General features: G+C 39.2%; 1 protein-coding gene across 1 annotated transcript in view; it reads left to right on the top strand.

The window, feature by feature from the left end:
- The window catches only part of FAM91A1 (family with sequence similarity 91 member A1), a 42863-nt gene continuing 24408 nt past the window's right edge, over positions 1-18455 (top strand). The window contains exons 1-12 of the mRNA XM_021688780.1: positions 1-308; positions 5005-5089; positions 6107-6258; positions 8118-8175; positions 8872-8939; positions 9492-9605; positions 11140-11230; positions 11642-11704; positions 16057-16163; positions 16680-16718; positions 17222-17334; positions 17768-17883. Of these exons, the coding sequence (XP_021544455.1) occupies positions 237-308; positions 5005-5089; positions 6107-6258; positions 8118-8175; positions 8872-8939; positions 9492-9605; positions 11140-11230; positions 11642-11704; positions 16057-16163; positions 16680-16718; positions 17222-17334; positions 17768-17883 (1078 nt within the window). The 5' untranslated portion in view covers positions 1-236. The remainder of the gene's footprint in view (positions 309-5004; positions 5090-6106; positions 6259-8117; positions 8176-8871; positions 8940-9491; positions 9606-11139; positions 11231-11641; positions 11705-16056; positions 16164-16679; positions 16719-17221; positions 17335-17767; positions 17884-18455) is intronic.

Raw genomic sequence — 18455 nt, forward strand, 5'->3', positions numbered from 1 at the left:
GCCGAAACTAGGAAGAAACTTGGAGCTGCAGAGGCGCTCCTTCCCCGGATCTCCGCTGCTCCTGTGCCCCGTGGCCCGGCAGCGCTGAGCTGTCGGGAGCCCTGGCGATGGGGCAGCCCCGGCCTCCCGCAGTGTGAGGCGCGGGGCCTCCCGCGGGCTCCCCGATAGGCCGAGGGTGGGCAAGCGGGAGGCGTCGTTGCAGCTGCGGTCACGGCCGCTGCCGGGCTCCCGGCATCATGAACATAGACGTGGAGTTCCACATCCGGCACAACTACCCCTGGAGCAAGTTGCCGGCCAACGTGAGGCAGGTACGGCTGGAACCTGGGGTCGGGGCTCCGCCCTGCCATCACCTGCTCACCTTGCCCGCGGGGCCGGGGCTGCCCCTCGTGGCTGACTCCCGCCCTTCCCCCGCCGCGGTCTCTGGGAAATGGTCCCGCAGGTCAGGGGTTCGAAGGGGACGGCTCTGGGGTCACAGGGGCAGGATGGGACCGTTGCTAAATGGGATGGACTCGCTTGGCACCTTTGCCCGTAGCCTCGTTTAAAACCAGATACTGGATTAGGCGCTTGCGAAACCTATTTAACACGGCCCTTGACCTCCAGAACTTCAGGATGGTGGGGAATAGACGAGAAACAAGTGAATACGTTACAGGATGATAGCCGCTCACACGTACTTGCATTGTAGTATATGTGGGCACACAGAGGAGTAAGAAATTGTCCGGGGAGTGTCTGGAGCCCGTGTGGAGGAGGCATTGAAATTGGGCCTTAAAGGACGAATGAGAGATAAGAGGGAGTAAGATTTTCCGGGGAGAGGGAAAGTTATTTTAAGGGCTTGAACGAGTGAAAGAGCGTGTTGAGAGGAGCTAGCAACTTAGTATCACGGGAGGTGGAGGTGTGGGTATATTGGTGTTTGGAGGTGGGATTTTGTGAGTGAGTGGAGGTTGGTTGGTAGCAGGTAAGGCTGGAAAAGCAGGCAGGGCCAGATTTTGAAGGCGCTTTCCTACTTTGATTGTTGGACTGTATCCTCTAGGCAGGATAGGTTTACCAGAGATGTTTCAACAAGAGAGTGACGGGAGTTTTTGTTTTTGTTTTTTTCTTGAGGGTTAATTCTCAACTGCTTGAGTGTCATTTTTACTCAATTGCTCAACAAATATTAATTGAACACCTGCATGCTATGCCTTGTTCTAGCTGCTTGTAGTTTGCACAAGTCAACAAGATAGAGACCCTGCCTTCATGGAGCTTACATTTTAGTAAAGAAGGACAGTAAACAAGTAAATGAACAAGTACTGAATGTGGCAGGTGGTGTTGAATCTTACGAAGATAGTGATACATGCTGCATATAAGGCACTGTTTCTCTGGCCATAGATTGATCTTCAAGTTCCTCCTTTCTACTTGGTTGAGAGTGAAATTCTGTTTTCCATTGGTGCTGGGCAGTTATATTTGGAAAATTTGGGATGCTGGTGGTGATGGTATAGGATTATTAGTTTGCTTCCTCACTGGGCATGGGGGCATAGTACTGGGAAATGAATAAGGTTCTGGCGATACATCACGTGGCAAGGAAAGTGCTTTCACTGTAAGATACCCAACAAACAAGAAAGTAGAAAGATAAAGGAACTAAGAATTCATGGTTGTCAGTGGCTGCCCATGTGACATTTATCTTGACTTGGAGGAACAAAGCTCTAAACTTGAAAGAGTAAGTTTCTCATGTTAAGCTTGAATGAGGGCTTTGGTACTTCTGTTCTTTAGGGTTTTGTGGTGTATCCAAAGACAACTGGAAGTCCCAACAGTCCTTTTCTTGGTTTCCATCTTTTCTCTACTTTTCCTTTCACAAAAATAAATGTAGCATAGTGGAAGAAAGATGGATGATTCAGTTATGTTCAGCATGAATAATTGATCTCAGTATTGGCAAAAGCATATCTAATACTTAGTCAAGACTATTAAAAATAATCACAGATCAGTATTATAATTAGGTAGAAATGTGACATTAAATTAAAATTTGTTTTGGTAAGATCACTTAAAAAATAGCTGTTTTAGCTTAGGATAAGCTTCCACTTGTAGAAGGTTTTGGAAAACCCATCTGTACAAGTTACTTTCTTGGACTTTATCTAGCCTTACTACTGTTTGCCCAGGTCAAGCTCCACCTTCAGTTGCTACATCAGCTTTCTATCTGGTCTCTCTTCCTCAGTGTAGGACTCCCTCACATTCATTCCTCACACTACACTGGGGTGAGATTTCTAAAAGGCCAATTCAATCCTGTACTGCCTGTCTCCTATAGATTACTTGTAGCTTCTTGAATGTCAGAACTCCTCCAGGAAGGTTTCCCTGACCTTCTACATCTGGAGAAGTTGACCCTCCGCAGCACTGTTTCTCATCCATAGCACTTAACCCCACTGTGTTGCATTTGCTGCTTACATTACTTGTTTTGCTTTTGTATTCTGAGCACCTATCGCATGGTTGGCTTTTAGTAAATATTTTTGGAGCGAATGAGTGATGGTATCAGTCAGAGATATTTTTCCAGGACTAAAGCTCAGTCACTTTAAAAGTGGGAAATAGTTCTTGTACGGAAAGAATTTGTTTTTTGCCATTACAGATATTAAATACTTTGATAGAGTTTCCAGTAAGCTTTGATGACTTTAATTTGGAAATGACTCATTTGCCACTTCTGAAAACTGGGGGAAGGTGAATTCAGATTTTTTTTAGAAGTGTAAAGCGGGAAGGGGATTTCAGATTTTTACAAAATGTACGTAAAACCAGTAGCTTTTATATGGATGAGATGAAATGTTTTTATGCGATATGGGCTATGCAAGACTTTAAAAAAAATACATTAAAAGTTGTAAATAAGGCCATTATTTCAAGGTTTTTCTGTAGCTTATCTGTATCTTGTATTCATTATTCAAAAATAATGAGGTTCTGTATCATCTAAGAAAGGTCGATTAAAAAATTGTGCGTATCTTTTTTGTGGGGGGCTGTGATTGGGGTTTGTAGGAGCAAAGTCTTTAGAAAACCATTCGTTCTGCTGTTAGCATAATCTGATGCACAATGGGTGTTTCACAGCCAGCACCTGTGTGTCTCTGCATCTGTTACAGTGCCTTTTATATGCAGCTCCGCTTCATTTGTCAGACCTGGTCAGTATTTCTGAAGGGTCAGCACCACCCAGGGTAAAATGACCCTTCTTTTAGTTTGCCTCCTGTAGTGGTAACAGTGTTTCAAAATGTGAATGGTGGGAAATTTGGGGTAGGAGTGGGAGAGAAGCCAAAGAATCTTTGTGAACAAAAGCAATTATATTTCATGTATATGGGTAGTGAAGAACAAAATCAACTAATACAGTTTTTAGATATTTGTGGGTACACGTATGTATTGATTGATCAGGATCAGTCATTACTTAATTCCTGGCACAAAGGCTTAGATGTTTAGACGTTGCATTCTCTAACTGGCTTACAGGTAATAGGCTCTTATATTTTGTATGAGTGGCTTGATTATACTTTTTGTTCTGGAGTTCCCAGGCATGAGGTTAGAAAGGGAGAACACGGTTGTAAGTTGGGATAAATTAAGAGATTTATTTTAAAACAGAAGAGCAAAACCTCAAGTGTGGAAGTTGCTCAGGTTCTAGCAAAACCGTGTGCTGTGTGCGTGTGTGTTTTGTGTTCCTTGAGAAAGAGACTTATCTGGCAGCAAAGCTAGAGAAAACCCTTTACAAGTTTTACAGCAAGCCCAGTATATTAATTCCCCTCAACATCTTGGCTACTGACCCGGGCTTTGGTGCTGCATAGAAGATGTAGAGTAGTTTCTCTATGATGAACTTTGCTCCTAACCACTGGAAATGTTAAAATGGATGGAAAAAATAAAAGCACATATATTCTGGCAGTAGTGTGGGTCACAGTTTAACCTGTAACAGACTGACTAATTGATTTAGATGCAGGAAGAAAGATTTTCATTTTCTCACATCATCACTTTTTTGTTAAAATACATCCCACCAGTGGGTCCGGTTATGTGCCAGTTTATTCAAATGTGAGTCTTACCCGTCTTGTGAAGATTGCCTTGGGTGAAAGTAGGTGTATGAACATTTACCTTGCCTTTCAGACCTGTGAGTAGGAAATATAATAACTGAATCCTCTGATCTTTCTGCCATTAGTTTCCTGAGATGTCTAATTTTATATTACAGCGTGTTGGAAAGATCATGCCTAGTAATTAGAGGGGGGAGAGCAGTCATGTTAAAATCAGTTTATGGTTGCACATTGAATATGATGTTGACTATAATCAGACATATTTATTCTTTGCTTTTATAAGAGCCCAATTTTGAATTTAAAACACCAAAGCACAGCTAGAAAGGTTTTTGCTCATTAAAAAATGTATTAGAATTCTAAATTGTCTAAATGTTTTTTAACAAAACCATAAGGAGCTGATGTTTTTAAGAAGTCATCTTTTTGGGGCTCTCCCTCACCTGCTCCTCCCCACGCTTGCATGCGTGTGCGTACTCTCTCTCAAATAAATAAATAAATCTTAAAAAAAAAAGTCATCATTTAGAGGTACATTTGAAATGTACATTCTCCAGAAGTGTTAATTTTTAATAATCATAGCCCTCAGATGTAAATAATTAGCAGACAGGGATCTGTCTTTAGTTGTCACTCTGAAATTAAAAAAATATGTAAGTGCAAGAAACCATCCATTCATCCATCCATCCATCCATTCATTCATTCAACACACACAAATTAGGAACAGTCAAGAAAGAAATCTTAAGTAGAACTTAGTTTTTTGTTAACTTAATGAAGTTATGCTCTCAGATTGCTCTTTTATTTGACATTAAATACTTTAGGTAATTTCAGTAAGTCCTTTTAGAAAGGCAAACTGAAAATAAACACACTGAATTTTTGCTCAATATTATAGCATGAAAATTAGTATAATAATATTTAAGAAAATATTCTTTGTTCTGGAAATTAGAGGTATTAGGATAAAATTAGGGGGCATGGTTTTGAAATTGTATGAGGAAAAAGTACTTTTGTTTTTTAGAGTCTTGGAAATTCACAGAGAGAATATGAAAAGCAGGTTGTCCTGTACAGTATCCGCAATCAATTACGATATAGAAACAACTTAGGTAAGTAGAGACATTTTTACCTCAAGGTGGAAATGCCTTGCTATTTACCGTTTTCATTAATCTGTCCTATCTTTTCAATGCATATTTCATAGTACTGAAATTATTCCATATGGACATTTAAGAAGCTCTGTACTGAGCCATCTCACCTAACAACAATTTGTATTAGCAAGTAGATTTTTCTTTCTAAATCTGATTCAAATTATTTTTTTTTTAGAGTATCATTTGTAGTTTCATTTTACCTATAGAATATTAATCTCAATTCAGATGTACTTTTTTCACTTTAGGTGAGAAAATAAGCCAGAAGAGAAGAAGTACATTAGTTCTTAGTGGTTTTTGATTTTGAATTTTGTGGGATTTTTTTCCCATAAATTTTCCAAATATAAGTTTGAAAACTCTGTAATAATTAGAACACGTTTTAAGCATAGTTGGTTGTGTTTTTTTTTTTAGCTTTCTCCTTAAATGTTTGCATTTTACTTGTCAGATGACTGATTAGTCTGTTCTATTGCCCTGCTAGTCTTCCTGTCTGTGTGTTACTCTCAGTTTAAGCACAGTAGTTCAGAGATAGTTTTTTTATTTAAATGTATTTCATGGAAGTCAGAGGCCTTTTTACGTTTAAAAAACAAAAACTATCAAATGATTTTTTGAAATAGACTTGATTCGTTGAAAACTACCATTCAGTTTGACTCTCTTGTTATATAGTAAGGGATTTGATGAATTCTAGCTTGCGTTTTGCATCTTTTGGAGAGGACATTCCACGATTGCTTTCTTGGCTTTCTGATTTGGTAAGAATTCTTTCTCTACTTATCTGTCCTGTTACAGATTCCGCTTGTGTACTCTGAAGTCTGTTTTTTGTGGCATAATTGTTTCTTTGTTCCAACTTAGATCGTTTTGTTTGTTCTCTTCCAACTACTGTGCTTTTATTTTTAATTAATGTTGGTTTGTAAAGTAGTTCTTATTGCATTTATAATTATATGTAACTGTAAGACACCTCAAAATGGAAAATTTCTCTTTCCCCAGTTAAACATGTCAAGAAAGATGAACGCAAATACTATGAGGAATTACTAAAGTACAGTCGTGATCATCTCATGCTGTACCCTTACCATCTGTCAGATATAATGGTAAAGGGCCTGAGGATAACACCGTTTTCGTATTATACCGGGATCATGGAGGTGAGTTTACGGTGTACGTGGGCCATTAGGAATGGGACAGGACTACATGTCGTCAATGCCGAAGCCAGTAATGACTGGCTGGGCCCGTCTCAGCCCCAGTGGGCATTGTTTCTGAGCTTACAGTGGAAAAAGGAGTGTTGGTTACAAGCTAACTGTGTCATCCACACTGTACAGGGAGTTGTTGTTGTCCGGGCTTTCATAGTCGAAAGGTACCTGTTTTTCTTCTGTGCTCTTGTAGCATTAGTCATTTATGTTAGCAGAGTCTCTATAAAACCGACTGCTTTTAACACGTGCATAAGGTTGAAGATGTGGGTGACAGAATTGAACATTGCGTTCAGAGAAACTTAATGCTTAAGTTTATTCTCTGACTAGAGAAAGAATAAATGATTATAAACCCAACATGCAATACATGTGTGTTAGAAAAAGAGAAATAGATCTGTAGTCCTGGCTGCTAATTTCTTGCCATTTTTATTAACTTTTGGGTGTTAGCGTTTTTCCAAAGGCGGTTTTTAGGCCTGTGTCGAGTAACTTTAAGTATACTGTTTTGCTTTTGTTTTTTTAAAGATATTATTTATTTATTTATTTGACAGCTAGAGAGCACAAGTAGGCAGAGTGGCAGGCAGAGGGAAAGGGAGAAGCAGGCTCTCTGCTGAGCAGGGAGCCCGATGCGGGGCTCGATCCCAGGACCCTGGGATCATGACCTGAGCCGAAGGCAGCTGCTTAACCAACTGAGCCACCCAGGCTCCCCAAGTATACTGTTTTTAAGTGAGCTGTATGTGAAGGTTGGCAGTGTTTTTCTAGTACTCAGCTGCTACTTAACTTTATCCGAACGCTGCTGTTTTGGGCCCACTCGCCGCTTCCAGAGCAGGGGGCCTGGAGCTGAAGGAGCTGGGAGCGTGCAGGAACAGTGGCATCTCCTTCCGACCTGGCTTCCTTTGCAGGAGCTCCCTTTGCTTTTCTCCCTGAGCCCCTTCTTCACAAACACTTAGGCCGTCCTGTGTCTCCCGTGTCTCTGTGTCCCTGTTTGGGTGGAAAGATTAGCGTAAAGCTCAGGGCCCGACAGCCCTGGTTTCTGTCAGTCCCTTTTCCCTAGAACCAGGGCAGCAGAATGAATGTGGCAGCTAATCAGTAAGTAGAATAATTGTGGCTGTCTCTTTGATTATTTTGCTGGTATTGACCACAAGGTTTAGGAGAGATAATAGGGGAAGGTTTTTTCCCCCTTTACCAGCTTTCAGTTATATCCATGTGCTTGCTGCTCTCTGGTTTCTGTTCTTATATCATTGGGTGTAGCTCCTGGGTTGAAAACAGGCCCTATCCCCACAGTAAACAGTTGGTTTATTATTGGAGAAACAGATGGGATTGGAAGAAGCTGGATACTGAGTTTAACTGTGCCGGTGGTTGGGTCTCGTAGGAGCAAAGATGACTAAGTGGTTACAGTCTTTGTCGGTAGTGCGTGTCTCAGATTCCTGTTGATGGAACTGTGATACATCATGCCCCTCTCGTAGGGCATAAATCTAGGATCAGGCATGAGGGATGGAGAGGCAGGAACCTGGAGCTCTAAAAGAGGTATTCCTTGCTTAGCTTCCAGAGGGCAGAAAGTTACAGGGCAGATGTTTGGGATTCACAGAGAGTGCTGGGAGAAACCGTGACCTGAAGGTCTGATCATCAGTTACTAGGTTGGGACCACGTAGCAAGTACCACAATGTGGCATGCATGCGTTAGGTTGCACACTTTAATCTCAGTGCTTCGGGCAATAATTGTTGTTATTCTGTTTGGCTATTGCAATACATATTTATTCACGTGTTTTTATCTAAGGACCATTTTGCATTTAGAATTTTTAATTGTTTTCTTTTTGAAAGGACATTATGAACAGTGAGAAAAGTTATGATTCATTGCCCAATTTTACTGCTGCTGACTGTAAGTATTTAATTATGCTGAAGGTAACGATTAGAGTCTGTCTTTGTGCGTGCATGCTGTTGTTTGTATTGTCATGTGTCTTTAACCTAAAGCGCTTCAAGCCCGGGAACAGCAAGCAGCACTGTTGGTAGGAATTTTATCAGGTGATGCAAGTCAAGTTTAAGGTCTAGCCTAAATGTCTAAGGGAGGAATATTTTGGGGGTAAAATGAGAAAAATGAGACTAGTCTATATATTTCTAGAAACTGAAGTTCTTTCTATACTTGGGCTGTGTTGTGTACCAAACGAGGGAAGAAAATTTGTACATGATGGTTTTGCAGCATGATACACAGTTGTTACTTAATATAATTTGCTTTATTATGCTTATTTTAAGGAAATACATATTTGACATGTGACACTGTTCTCTTGTGTAAGGAGAAACTTTTGCTGAGAAGTACACTTTGACTTCCCAGTGTTGGGAGGGTTTCTGCTTTTTAAAGATTTTCCCATGTGACATTGTCAGAGGTGTCAACTTGAGTTCATCTTTCCCAGTTTGGTTTTCTTTTATTACTTGTTTGAAGAATTCCTTTTAATTTGATATTGATTGTTAATCAGTCATCAGAGATGAACAGAAGCCAAGGGTTTTTTCCTAAAAGATCTGGGTGTACTGATATTTGAGATACATTAAATGTTTTTAAAGGAAAGGCTCCTTCTTTCAGGTCTAAGGCTTCTTGGCATAGGAAGAAACCAGTACATTGATCTGATGAATCAGTGTCGGTCATCAAAAGTAAGTTAGTTGTTGCCCTCTTTCTCGTTTCTTCCTTGTTACCACGCGTTCTCATTGGTTTAAGTGGGAGAAATAATGAATTGTAATTTCTTTGATCAAGAAATAATGCTTCATACAGAAATAATACCAAAACAAATCCTCTGTATTCTCTAGGTTATGCTTGTGCGATTATCAAATTAAAATATTTAAGGAATAAAACATTTCTTTTTAAAAATTAACTTTGCTCTGCTGGTCTTTTTACTTGCTCATTCCACTCCCAGCGTTCACCGGATGGGTGAAATAAGGACACAGTCTCCAAATTCATTTTTACCTCTTAGATTTCCTTTGAGCTTCTGGATTTAGATCTAGACTTGATGATTAGTGTTTTAAAGTAATTTACTTTGAAATAATTGAAGAATGACTTTCTCTATTCAGTATATCTAAAATTCTTCAGATTTAAAAGCAGAATTTAAAAAGATTTAGTTAGCCTGTGAGAAACAGTCTTATACTATGATCATTAAAAGTAGTGATTTCAGGCTGATTGCAAATTCTCAGATGTTTGTACCATTGCAGAAATTTTTCAGAAGGAAAACAGCTCGTGATCTTCTACCAGTGAAGCCGGTGGAGATTGCCATAGAGGCGTGGTGGGTGGTGCAGGCTGGATATATCACAGAAGATGACATAAAGGTGGATACCTTCAGAAATGAAACATAGGATTTTTATTTTTTAAATTATCTTATAATTTTTAATTATCATTCTCTAATTTTTCTAAAAGTAACACTATTTGGTTTTCCTGAAGAAAATTAAGCGTAGGTTCAAAATTTTAAATGACCATAGTAGGCTAGAATATTGGGGGGTTTTGAAGATACTCTTTAATAATGAGGGAGGTGCACCTGGGTGGCTCAGTCGGTTAAGCATCCGACTCATGATTTCGGCACAGGTCGTGATCTCAGGGTGGTGAGATTGAGCCCCGCATCAGGCTTCACACTCAGCAGAGAGTCTGCTTGAGATTCTCTCTCCCTCTTCCTTTGCCCCTCTCCCCCTTGTGTGTGCATGCATGTGCGTTCTCTCTCTCTCTCAAGTAAGTCAATCTTTAAAAATAAAATAATGAGGGAGACTTGACTAGGTTCATGTACAGTAATCTGGGGACTTCGATTAGATAGAAGTTTCATCTCAAGTGATGTGATGCTGCAGCTAGCAGCCGTGATACTGGCCGGCACTTCTTGAGCACTTGCTGCGCCCTAGATGCACCAGGCTCTCTTCCCCGCACCTTTTATATTGTCTCATTTGATTCTCATAACAGCCCCCAGGGTGGGTCCTATTTGTACTCCATTTCGCATATGAGGCAAGTGAGCACAGAGGAATGAAGTAATGGTTCAAGTCACAGTGGTGGTGAAGGTCCAGGATTTTACCTCAGGCAGTGTGCTACGGGAGTGCTGCTCCTAGTCGCTCTGCTGAAGTGTTGTACCAAAGGGGGAGGTGCTTTGATGGGGCCGAGGGCCCGGATCAAGGGAAATGATAGTCCCGGTGGCCAGACCACATTGGAGATAAGCCTATGCGTGGTAGAAGAAATGCTGATTTAGAGGAAAAGGGGTGGAGCAGTGACCAGCCGGCCCAGAGACCAGGTCATGTCTCTGTGTGGTTGAAGGAATGAAAGTGAGCATGGGGACTTTTTTTTAGTTTGCATTTTATTTTACTTCAGAAGACAGATTAAATCTCGTGAGCGGAAGGCTTAGAAATTTTGCTTCAGTGTAGGAACTTCCTAACGGCTGTCAGACTGTGTCATAAGATAGCGAACTTCCTGTCACTGATGTATCCGTGTGGGGTCTGAATAAGCTTCTGCTCTGAGAGATTCAGTCAGCAAATGTATCTGATTCCCATTCAGAGAAGATGATGAAATATTAGTACTTATTAGGTAACACTTAATAATTAACAGCCAATACTGGTACTTATAATTACTTTGTCCTCCATTCTGTTGGTAGCATATTATGGTACCTTAATTGACGGTTATGTACATAGCTTTTTCCTTTGAATTCTAGAGTGATAAAAGAAAAAAATTGGTGGTATTAGCTAATGACACATAATAATCATAATCATGTATAACATACAATATAAAATGTAATAATATGTAATCATAATAATTGATTTAAACATGAAGATTTCAGGAGACTTATGAATTAATTTGGATCGAACTTAATTGAAAATATTTTGCTTTTCTTAGATATGCACTTTGCCTGAGAAATGCGCTATTGATAGGATCATCGATGCGGGCCCTCAGCTCTCTGGATCACTAGATTACAATGTAGTACATAGTAAGTGGTTAGTAGAAACGGTCTTTTGTCAACATAAAAACTTGTTTTAAACCATCAACAATCAATAGCAATTTTTATCAATTAGATACACATAGTACTGTTTCCTAAGGCATGTTACTGTTTGAACTGTGACTTTAGTCCATTGTTTCCCAGTGTGGCTGTTATTCACTTATTCACATACACTAGAAATTTATACAAATGAGTCATAAGGAAATTTTTGTAGTTTTGAGCATATGAAGAAAACAGATTTGAAACCTTTAATTCTTTTCCTCTTCTGTTTACTTTTTTTTCCTCCTTCACCTAGCATTCAGTTGTAAGAATCTTTACAGAAAATCAGGAATCTGTTTTGTTTTGTTTTATATTTACTGTTGTTTAGTATTCCATCTAAAACAAGTACTTTTGCTTCTGTAGGCTTATATAACAAAGGATTTATTTATCTGGATGTACCAATATCTGATGACAGTTGTATAGCAGGTAAGTATGTGCTTATATTTTCCACTGTTTTTGAGTGGTTACTGGGTGCTGGGCATTGCATATATCACCCTAATAAATTATAGACACGTATCATTCTAAGATCTATGATATTAGAATTTTTCAAAGAAAGACATTTCTCCTTTGTTATGTTGTAACACGTTGCAGTGTGTTTTCCTTAAATTCCTTATTTTTATCTTCGTGTTGTTGTACATGTGACGTTAAAATAATGGAAGTCTGAAATAAATTTCTCACGTCCTGAATCAACTCAGTGATTTTATAGATTTGTGTCCTTTTCGTCTGTGTTCAGTGCGTAACTGGTTTTACAGATGTTCAGTCCTGTCATCTCTGATATTTTCACCCCATGTGCCTGTCTTATTTTTTCGTGTCACTGTTGTCTTTTTTGTCTTTATCTACTCCTCCCTTCCTCCTTCACCCGTTCCCCAAGTTAAACCGATATTAAAGCCCTTGTGTATTTCCTTGTGGATGTATCCGTTTTATTAAAACATTCCCCTATTGCTGGTTATTTAGTTGCTTATAATTTTTTTGCTGTAGTAGTGATGTGGTTAACATCCTTGAACACAGTGGAGCTTTTCTCTTCTAGGTTAGATTTCTTACCAATTTGTAGCACTTACTATATTTAGGTTATGTGTTACAAGTATGTTTTCTGGCTTATCTTTCAGCTATTGTTCTTGTTCATTGGTATCTTTTATCATACTAAGATATTTAATATTTGTGTAATCAAATATAAAATGTCAAAAATTTCCAGGGAATGACTTTGCTCTTAATTATTGAGTGATGGTAGGGGCTCATGACAAAAATAGTCCCTCATATCATTGTTGAATCCTGACAGGTTATCATGCTGTAGTGTGTCCTGACCTTTATTTGTGATTCTTTAATAATGGATTTTGAACCGTGTGCATACATGAATTCTATTTTAAGTTTGGAAAGACGGTCAGAAAGTAATGAAATACTAATTCTGGTTTGTCTAATTGCTGCTATAACAAATAAAATACTAGTTTTACAGTTGGAAAGGTTTTGACAAGGAAATGATTTCTGGAGGACAGGGCTGGTAGTGGCTTCCTGTCACTGTGGGAAAATAGGAATGCATTATGCATTATTCTAGTCTTTACTCTCATCGATAAACTGATGTTGACTCATTTGAGAATCACCTAGAAAGATTGGTTTTTGATTAGTTCCTTTCAGTCCCTGTTGACTGTTTGAACATTGCCTCACATTAGCACTAAGTGCATCTGAAAGGTGTGATCAGAGAAGGGCCAAGTGGATGGCTACTCCATTACAGAGATGTGTTCTGCCAGGCTTTTCTTAGTGTCTAGCGATTTTTGGTGGTACAGACTCATGCTCTTTTAAGTGCTGAATATACCATCCTCGTCACCATGGAACATGGGATGTTCCCCAATTTGGAATAACCTGTGAAAGGAAAGCAGTTTGACATCATGGAGGCCATCAAATTTAGCACAGAAGACACCTGAAGTTGATTTCAGAGAAAGCATTTCAGCTGTGTTTCAAAGAAACAAGCACTACGATGGTGGAACAAACTGGGGGAGAGGAGTACTTTGAAGAGAATAGTCACGAAGGGGTCTGTTGTTAAAACATATTTAGTCCATCATGCATCAAACCATATACTTAGTTTATGTCTCCCCTTTCATTTATAGCTTCTAGATTTCTGTTACACTTGAATAGATTACTTTTAGGATATATATAAAAATAGTCTAAAACGTCTTAAAATTAGCTTTTGTCATACAAGTCCAAACCTGTAGCTGGAACTTATTTTTGTATTTGAGGTGAAATAAGGGCCCAACTTGGTTTTCTTCTGTTTGGAAAACCAATAACCTTTGGATAAATGCTAGGACGGTTTTTTCAGTAACTCATGACCACTGAATGGAGGTGTTAACTTTTGTCAAACATTGAATTCCTCTCTGCATTGGATCTAATTCTGATATCCTTTTTTCTTCACTGATTTATTTTTATTTTTATACTGTGTTGTTTCATTACAGTGACTTAAAGTAACCTTTAATATTAGTTATGGCCAGGACTTCCTTGTGAGTTTTTTTTTTTTTTTTTAATAACTTCCTTGGCTATTTCCGGGTATTTTTTCTTTATATTTATTTATTTTTATTGACATGTTTAAAATTTTTATTTTGTTTTTTTTCAGAGTTATAATTGACATCCACTGTATTAGTTTCAGATATAAACTGTAGTGTTGATAATTGTATGTATTGTGAAATGAGCACCACAACAAGTCTAGTTAATAACATCCATCACCACACAGAGTTAGCAGAAAATTTTTTTCTTGTGATGAGAACTTTTAAGATCTACTCTTTTAGCCACTTTCAGATACGCAGTGCGGCATTATTAACTATAGTTGCTATGCTGTAAGTTACGCCCCCAGGACTTATTTAATTTTATTTATTTATTTTTTTAAGATTTTATTTATTCATTTGAGACATAGAGAGCACGAGCAGGGGGAGCAGCAGGTGGAGGGAGAGGGAGCTGCAGGCTCCCCGCTGAGCCAGGATCCCGACGTGGGGTTCCATCCCAGGACCCCGGGATCATGACCTGAGCCGAAGGCAGACGCTTCACTGACTGAGCCACGCAGGCGCCCCCCCCCAGGACTTACTTATTTTATAATTGGAAGTTTATACCTTTTTACTCCTTTTACCCATTTCGCTTACCTCCAATTTTTGGCAACCACCGGTCCGCTCCCTGTATATGTGAGCTTGTTTTTTTTTAACCATATTTTTGAGTAGGCAATAGTTAGGATATACAATTCTAAATTTATAGAAGAGTATAAAAACGTCTGCCTCTGACCCCTGTGTCTGGCCACCCAGTTTCTCTCTCAGGGGCCACTGTTAAGTTTCTTGTTTATCTTACCAAAAGTATGCTAAGCACATAGATGTGTATGTATATATCTTTTTATGTGTGGTCTTAGTTTTACACAGATGGTGTGTTGTAGTTCGTACTTTGTATTTTTAACTTAATGTGTATTGGAGACTATTCGGTATCTCTTCATGTAGAGTTAGGTCATACTTTTTTATGTATTTGTAACCTCTTAAGTGTCTTGGTTTTTCTTCTCTAAAATACAGGGTTATAGTGTGGAACATCTCATGAGGTTAAGAGGATTAGACGAAATTGTGTACGTAAAGTACCTGGCAGTAGTCTGGCACTTAGTATGTGCTCAGTAAATGGTTGCTGTTACTCACACAATTGATAGTGTAGGAAAAGAATTAATGATAGCAAATAATGGGGTTTCTAAAATATTTCTAAAGAAAACTTATGATCCTTAAAAGTACTTGGATGACTGGAACTATAGGTAACACTAAATTAGAAAGTGATATGAGCCAGATCTGGAAAGTGAATACTCTGTCCTGAAATGTACATTGTGATTTTTCACGGTGTCTTCATTTTGAACACTTCAGTTTTCTCTGATTTCTCTTTGTAAAGAAGAACTTAGGTTTTGGGTACAATTAGATGGTATTAGGGTCAGGGGACACGGGGATACTTACTCAAATCCTTTGATGCCCTAGGCACTCTGCCTTCCCAGGATATTTTCAAGGGAAACCTGCACAGGGAGTATGGTAAAGGAAGGCATAGTGCCTCTTCATTATGAACTGGGCAGAGTGCTCTAGTAAATTGGTTTAGAGTGTCTGGACCAAAGAGATGGAGAGAAATGAATATGAATACCCGTTCAGGTGGACATCCACTGCTGGGCTGCCTCCTGTGCTGAAGAAGGTCTTGCCCGTCTTCCCACTAAGGCCACTGAGGAGGACACACTAGAAAGCCCCAAAGAGCAAATGATCCTAGTGATTGCTGGTAAAAGTGGCAGTCATGCAGATGAATTTCCTCTCTCCTCAGGATGGAGTGGGGATGATGGGACAAAGGCAGTCAGTACTCTCTCTGTGCACCTGGTCTTTGTATATAGCACAGCAGTTCTGTGTCCTTTGCTTTTCTGCTTTAGCCCAGTCACCCCTGCTGTCTATGAGGCATTAAAACACAGCCATTGTGGCCTTCCCCATTCGGAAGCAGCCCCAGTCCCCTTGCCTTTCTACCCAGTTCATGTCCTCCAGCACTTCCTCTGCCTCAGTAATGCTGAGAGTTCCCTGGGATTACTCTCTGTAGGATTTGTGCTCTACTATCAGAGTCCTCTGTGTAGACGGGGTTGTATATGGCCTTAACTCTGCGGGTTTTAGAAAACTTGCTGTGGAGTGGATAAACTAAATCAAAAGCTGAATTTAGTCCCTAAAGTAGAAGTTTCTCTTTTGGAATAGGTATTTGAATTATGCTTTTTTATTTTATAAAATCATATCACTGATGAAAGTCTACTTTTGTTTTAGTTCCTCCTCTTGAAGGTTTTGTAATGAATCGGGTGCAAGGTGATTATTTTGAAACTCTACTCTATAAGATATTTGTTTCAATAGATGAGCATACTAACGTGGCAGAGGTAAGTATGACAATGTCTTATGAATGAACTTAACCTCAAGGTTATAAGTTTGTGTAAAGTGGATAAAGTTATTTAACGATAAAGTTAAAATGTTTTCAGAATCTATACATGGGTAGATCACAGACCATTAATGTACTTAAGTCAATTCTTAAGTTACTTTCTGTATATAGGTAGTAACTTTTTTTTTAGTAAATAACTTATAATTTGGTAAATAAGTTTTTATATGATTTCTTGGTAAAAGGATTGTAGACTATTGATTGATACGAGCATTTTCTTATTTTAAATGAGACTAAATTAAAATGTAAAGAATCTTCCATCGTTGTGGTCGCTGTTTGGATTCATACTACTGTAAGCATCTTAGACATAAGGAAAGAAGAAAGTTCTGATTTCAAAATGTATTCAGCCTTTGAATTATTCATAATATAAAATTTTGCTGATTATAGTTCACTTGTTTATGACAGCTGTGTAATATTAATAATTCTAGGAATGTAAATAATTTTTTGTTTTATTTTCTAGCTTGCAAATGTCCTTGAAATAGACTTATCCTTGGTTAAGGTATGTGATTTTTATACTCTTTTTATTTATAAATACCGAATGGCTTTTATTACAGACTTTTGTCTTGACACACTACTGAGAAAGAGAGATAGCGAGATTCTTATTGGCTGTGCGGGGGAGTGAGGACAGTAAGGGGGGGTAGAGATAGAAGAGAGCAAGGTAAGGGCCCTGAGGCAGTGTTCCACCCCAGGGAGTTAAAGCTGGCCTCACGGTCCTGTGCGTGCAGGAAGCAGCCCTAAGTGTCTTGTAATGAGGTCACTGAAAGCAGCCCCTTCTGCCGCTGCTTCCTACAAAGCACCAGGCCAGAGATGGGAAGCACTCTCTCTTCTACATCTGCGAACACCTTAGGTGAAGAGCAGGCCTACTGAAAAACGGCCTTTTCTAGTTACAGGATAGAAACGTTTGAGGTTCACTATAAGCAGAATCTATGACAATATTTTATTTCTACAAATACTCTGATGCCTAGTTTATTTTAAATGCTAACTTCCTTTATATTCTTTCAGAATGCTGTTTCAATGTATTGCCGATTGGGCTTTGCCCATAAGAAGGGACAAGTAATAAATCTGGATCAGCTTCACTCATCTTGGAGGAATGTTCCATCCGTAAACAGATTAAAGTAACTCATTTATTCAGTATGAGATATTAGAGTTTCCTTTTGAAAAAAACATTGTTTTATGTCAAAAATTTTCGTTATCAAGCTGTCAGTTGAGGTGAACCCTGGATATTAGTGGTTTTTAATCTTTTTTTTGTGTGATGAATCGTTTTTAGAATCTGATGAAAACAAGAACCCTTTCCCCAGAGAAAAGTACATACAGTATTTTACATACAGCTTTAAAGAGTTCTTAGATTCCCTGGAGCCCATCCGTGGGTCTTGGTTAAGAACCACTGCTGTATGTGGGCAGAGCATTTGGGGCTATGTTTCAGTTTGGGGCTTGAACATGACTGGACTGGGTGGGTATTCATAATTAGCGTGCTGATTTCAGTAGCTATTTTTATGTAAGATATAATTTGTATGATTTTTAAAACGTGCATGTATTCTTCATTAATAGGAGTACTTTAGATCCACAAAAGATGCTGCTATCATGGGATGGTGGGGAAAGTAGGAGTCCCGTACAAGAAGCTTCATCAGCTACTGACACAGATACAAACAGTCAAGAAGATCCAGGTTAGCAGTTACTCAGTTTAATTTAGAGTCTGTGTATAGATACGCCATGTGTCTATACAGACACAAACTCGACTTTGTTCTTGATATCATTCGATACGCAGTCTTTGAGTACTTAGCCATATGCGAGGCATTGAATATGGTACCTTCCTTCTGAGGATTAAGTCTAGGGAGAGACAAGGTGGTATAATCACAGAAACCCACAACAATGTGAGAAGTGTTTTGGTGCTTGTGGGGAGCAAAGGGGAGGAGCTCTCTTGTTGCCTCAGAGGTTTGGGAAGCCTTCGCAGAGAAGATGATAATTGGGCTAAGAAGGAGTAAGAGCTTGCCAGGTGGTGGGTGAGGGAAGGCCTCAGCACGGGCTAAGCACAAAGGGAGGCAAAGCACAGTGCATGAGGGGGCTACACATGGTTTCACGTTGGGTGGGGGGGAAAGGAGCCCTGCGTAGGCTCCTGTTCTTACCCCAGGCTCTGACCTGAGCCAGGTGACTAGTCTGAAGAGGCTAGCTAGTGTTAGGGTTCTGATAGTTACCAAGTCTTGGTTTATTATTGGCTTTCAAGAAATTTACCACAAAA

The sequence above is a fragment of the Neomonachus schauinslandi genome, chromosome 4, assembly GCF_002201575.2.
Source record: "Neomonachus schauinslandi chromosome 4, ASM220157v2, whole genome shotgun sequence".
Taxonomy (NCBI): domain Eukaryota; kingdom Metazoa; phylum Chordata; class Mammalia; order Carnivora; family Phocidae; genus Neomonachus; species Neomonachus schauinslandi.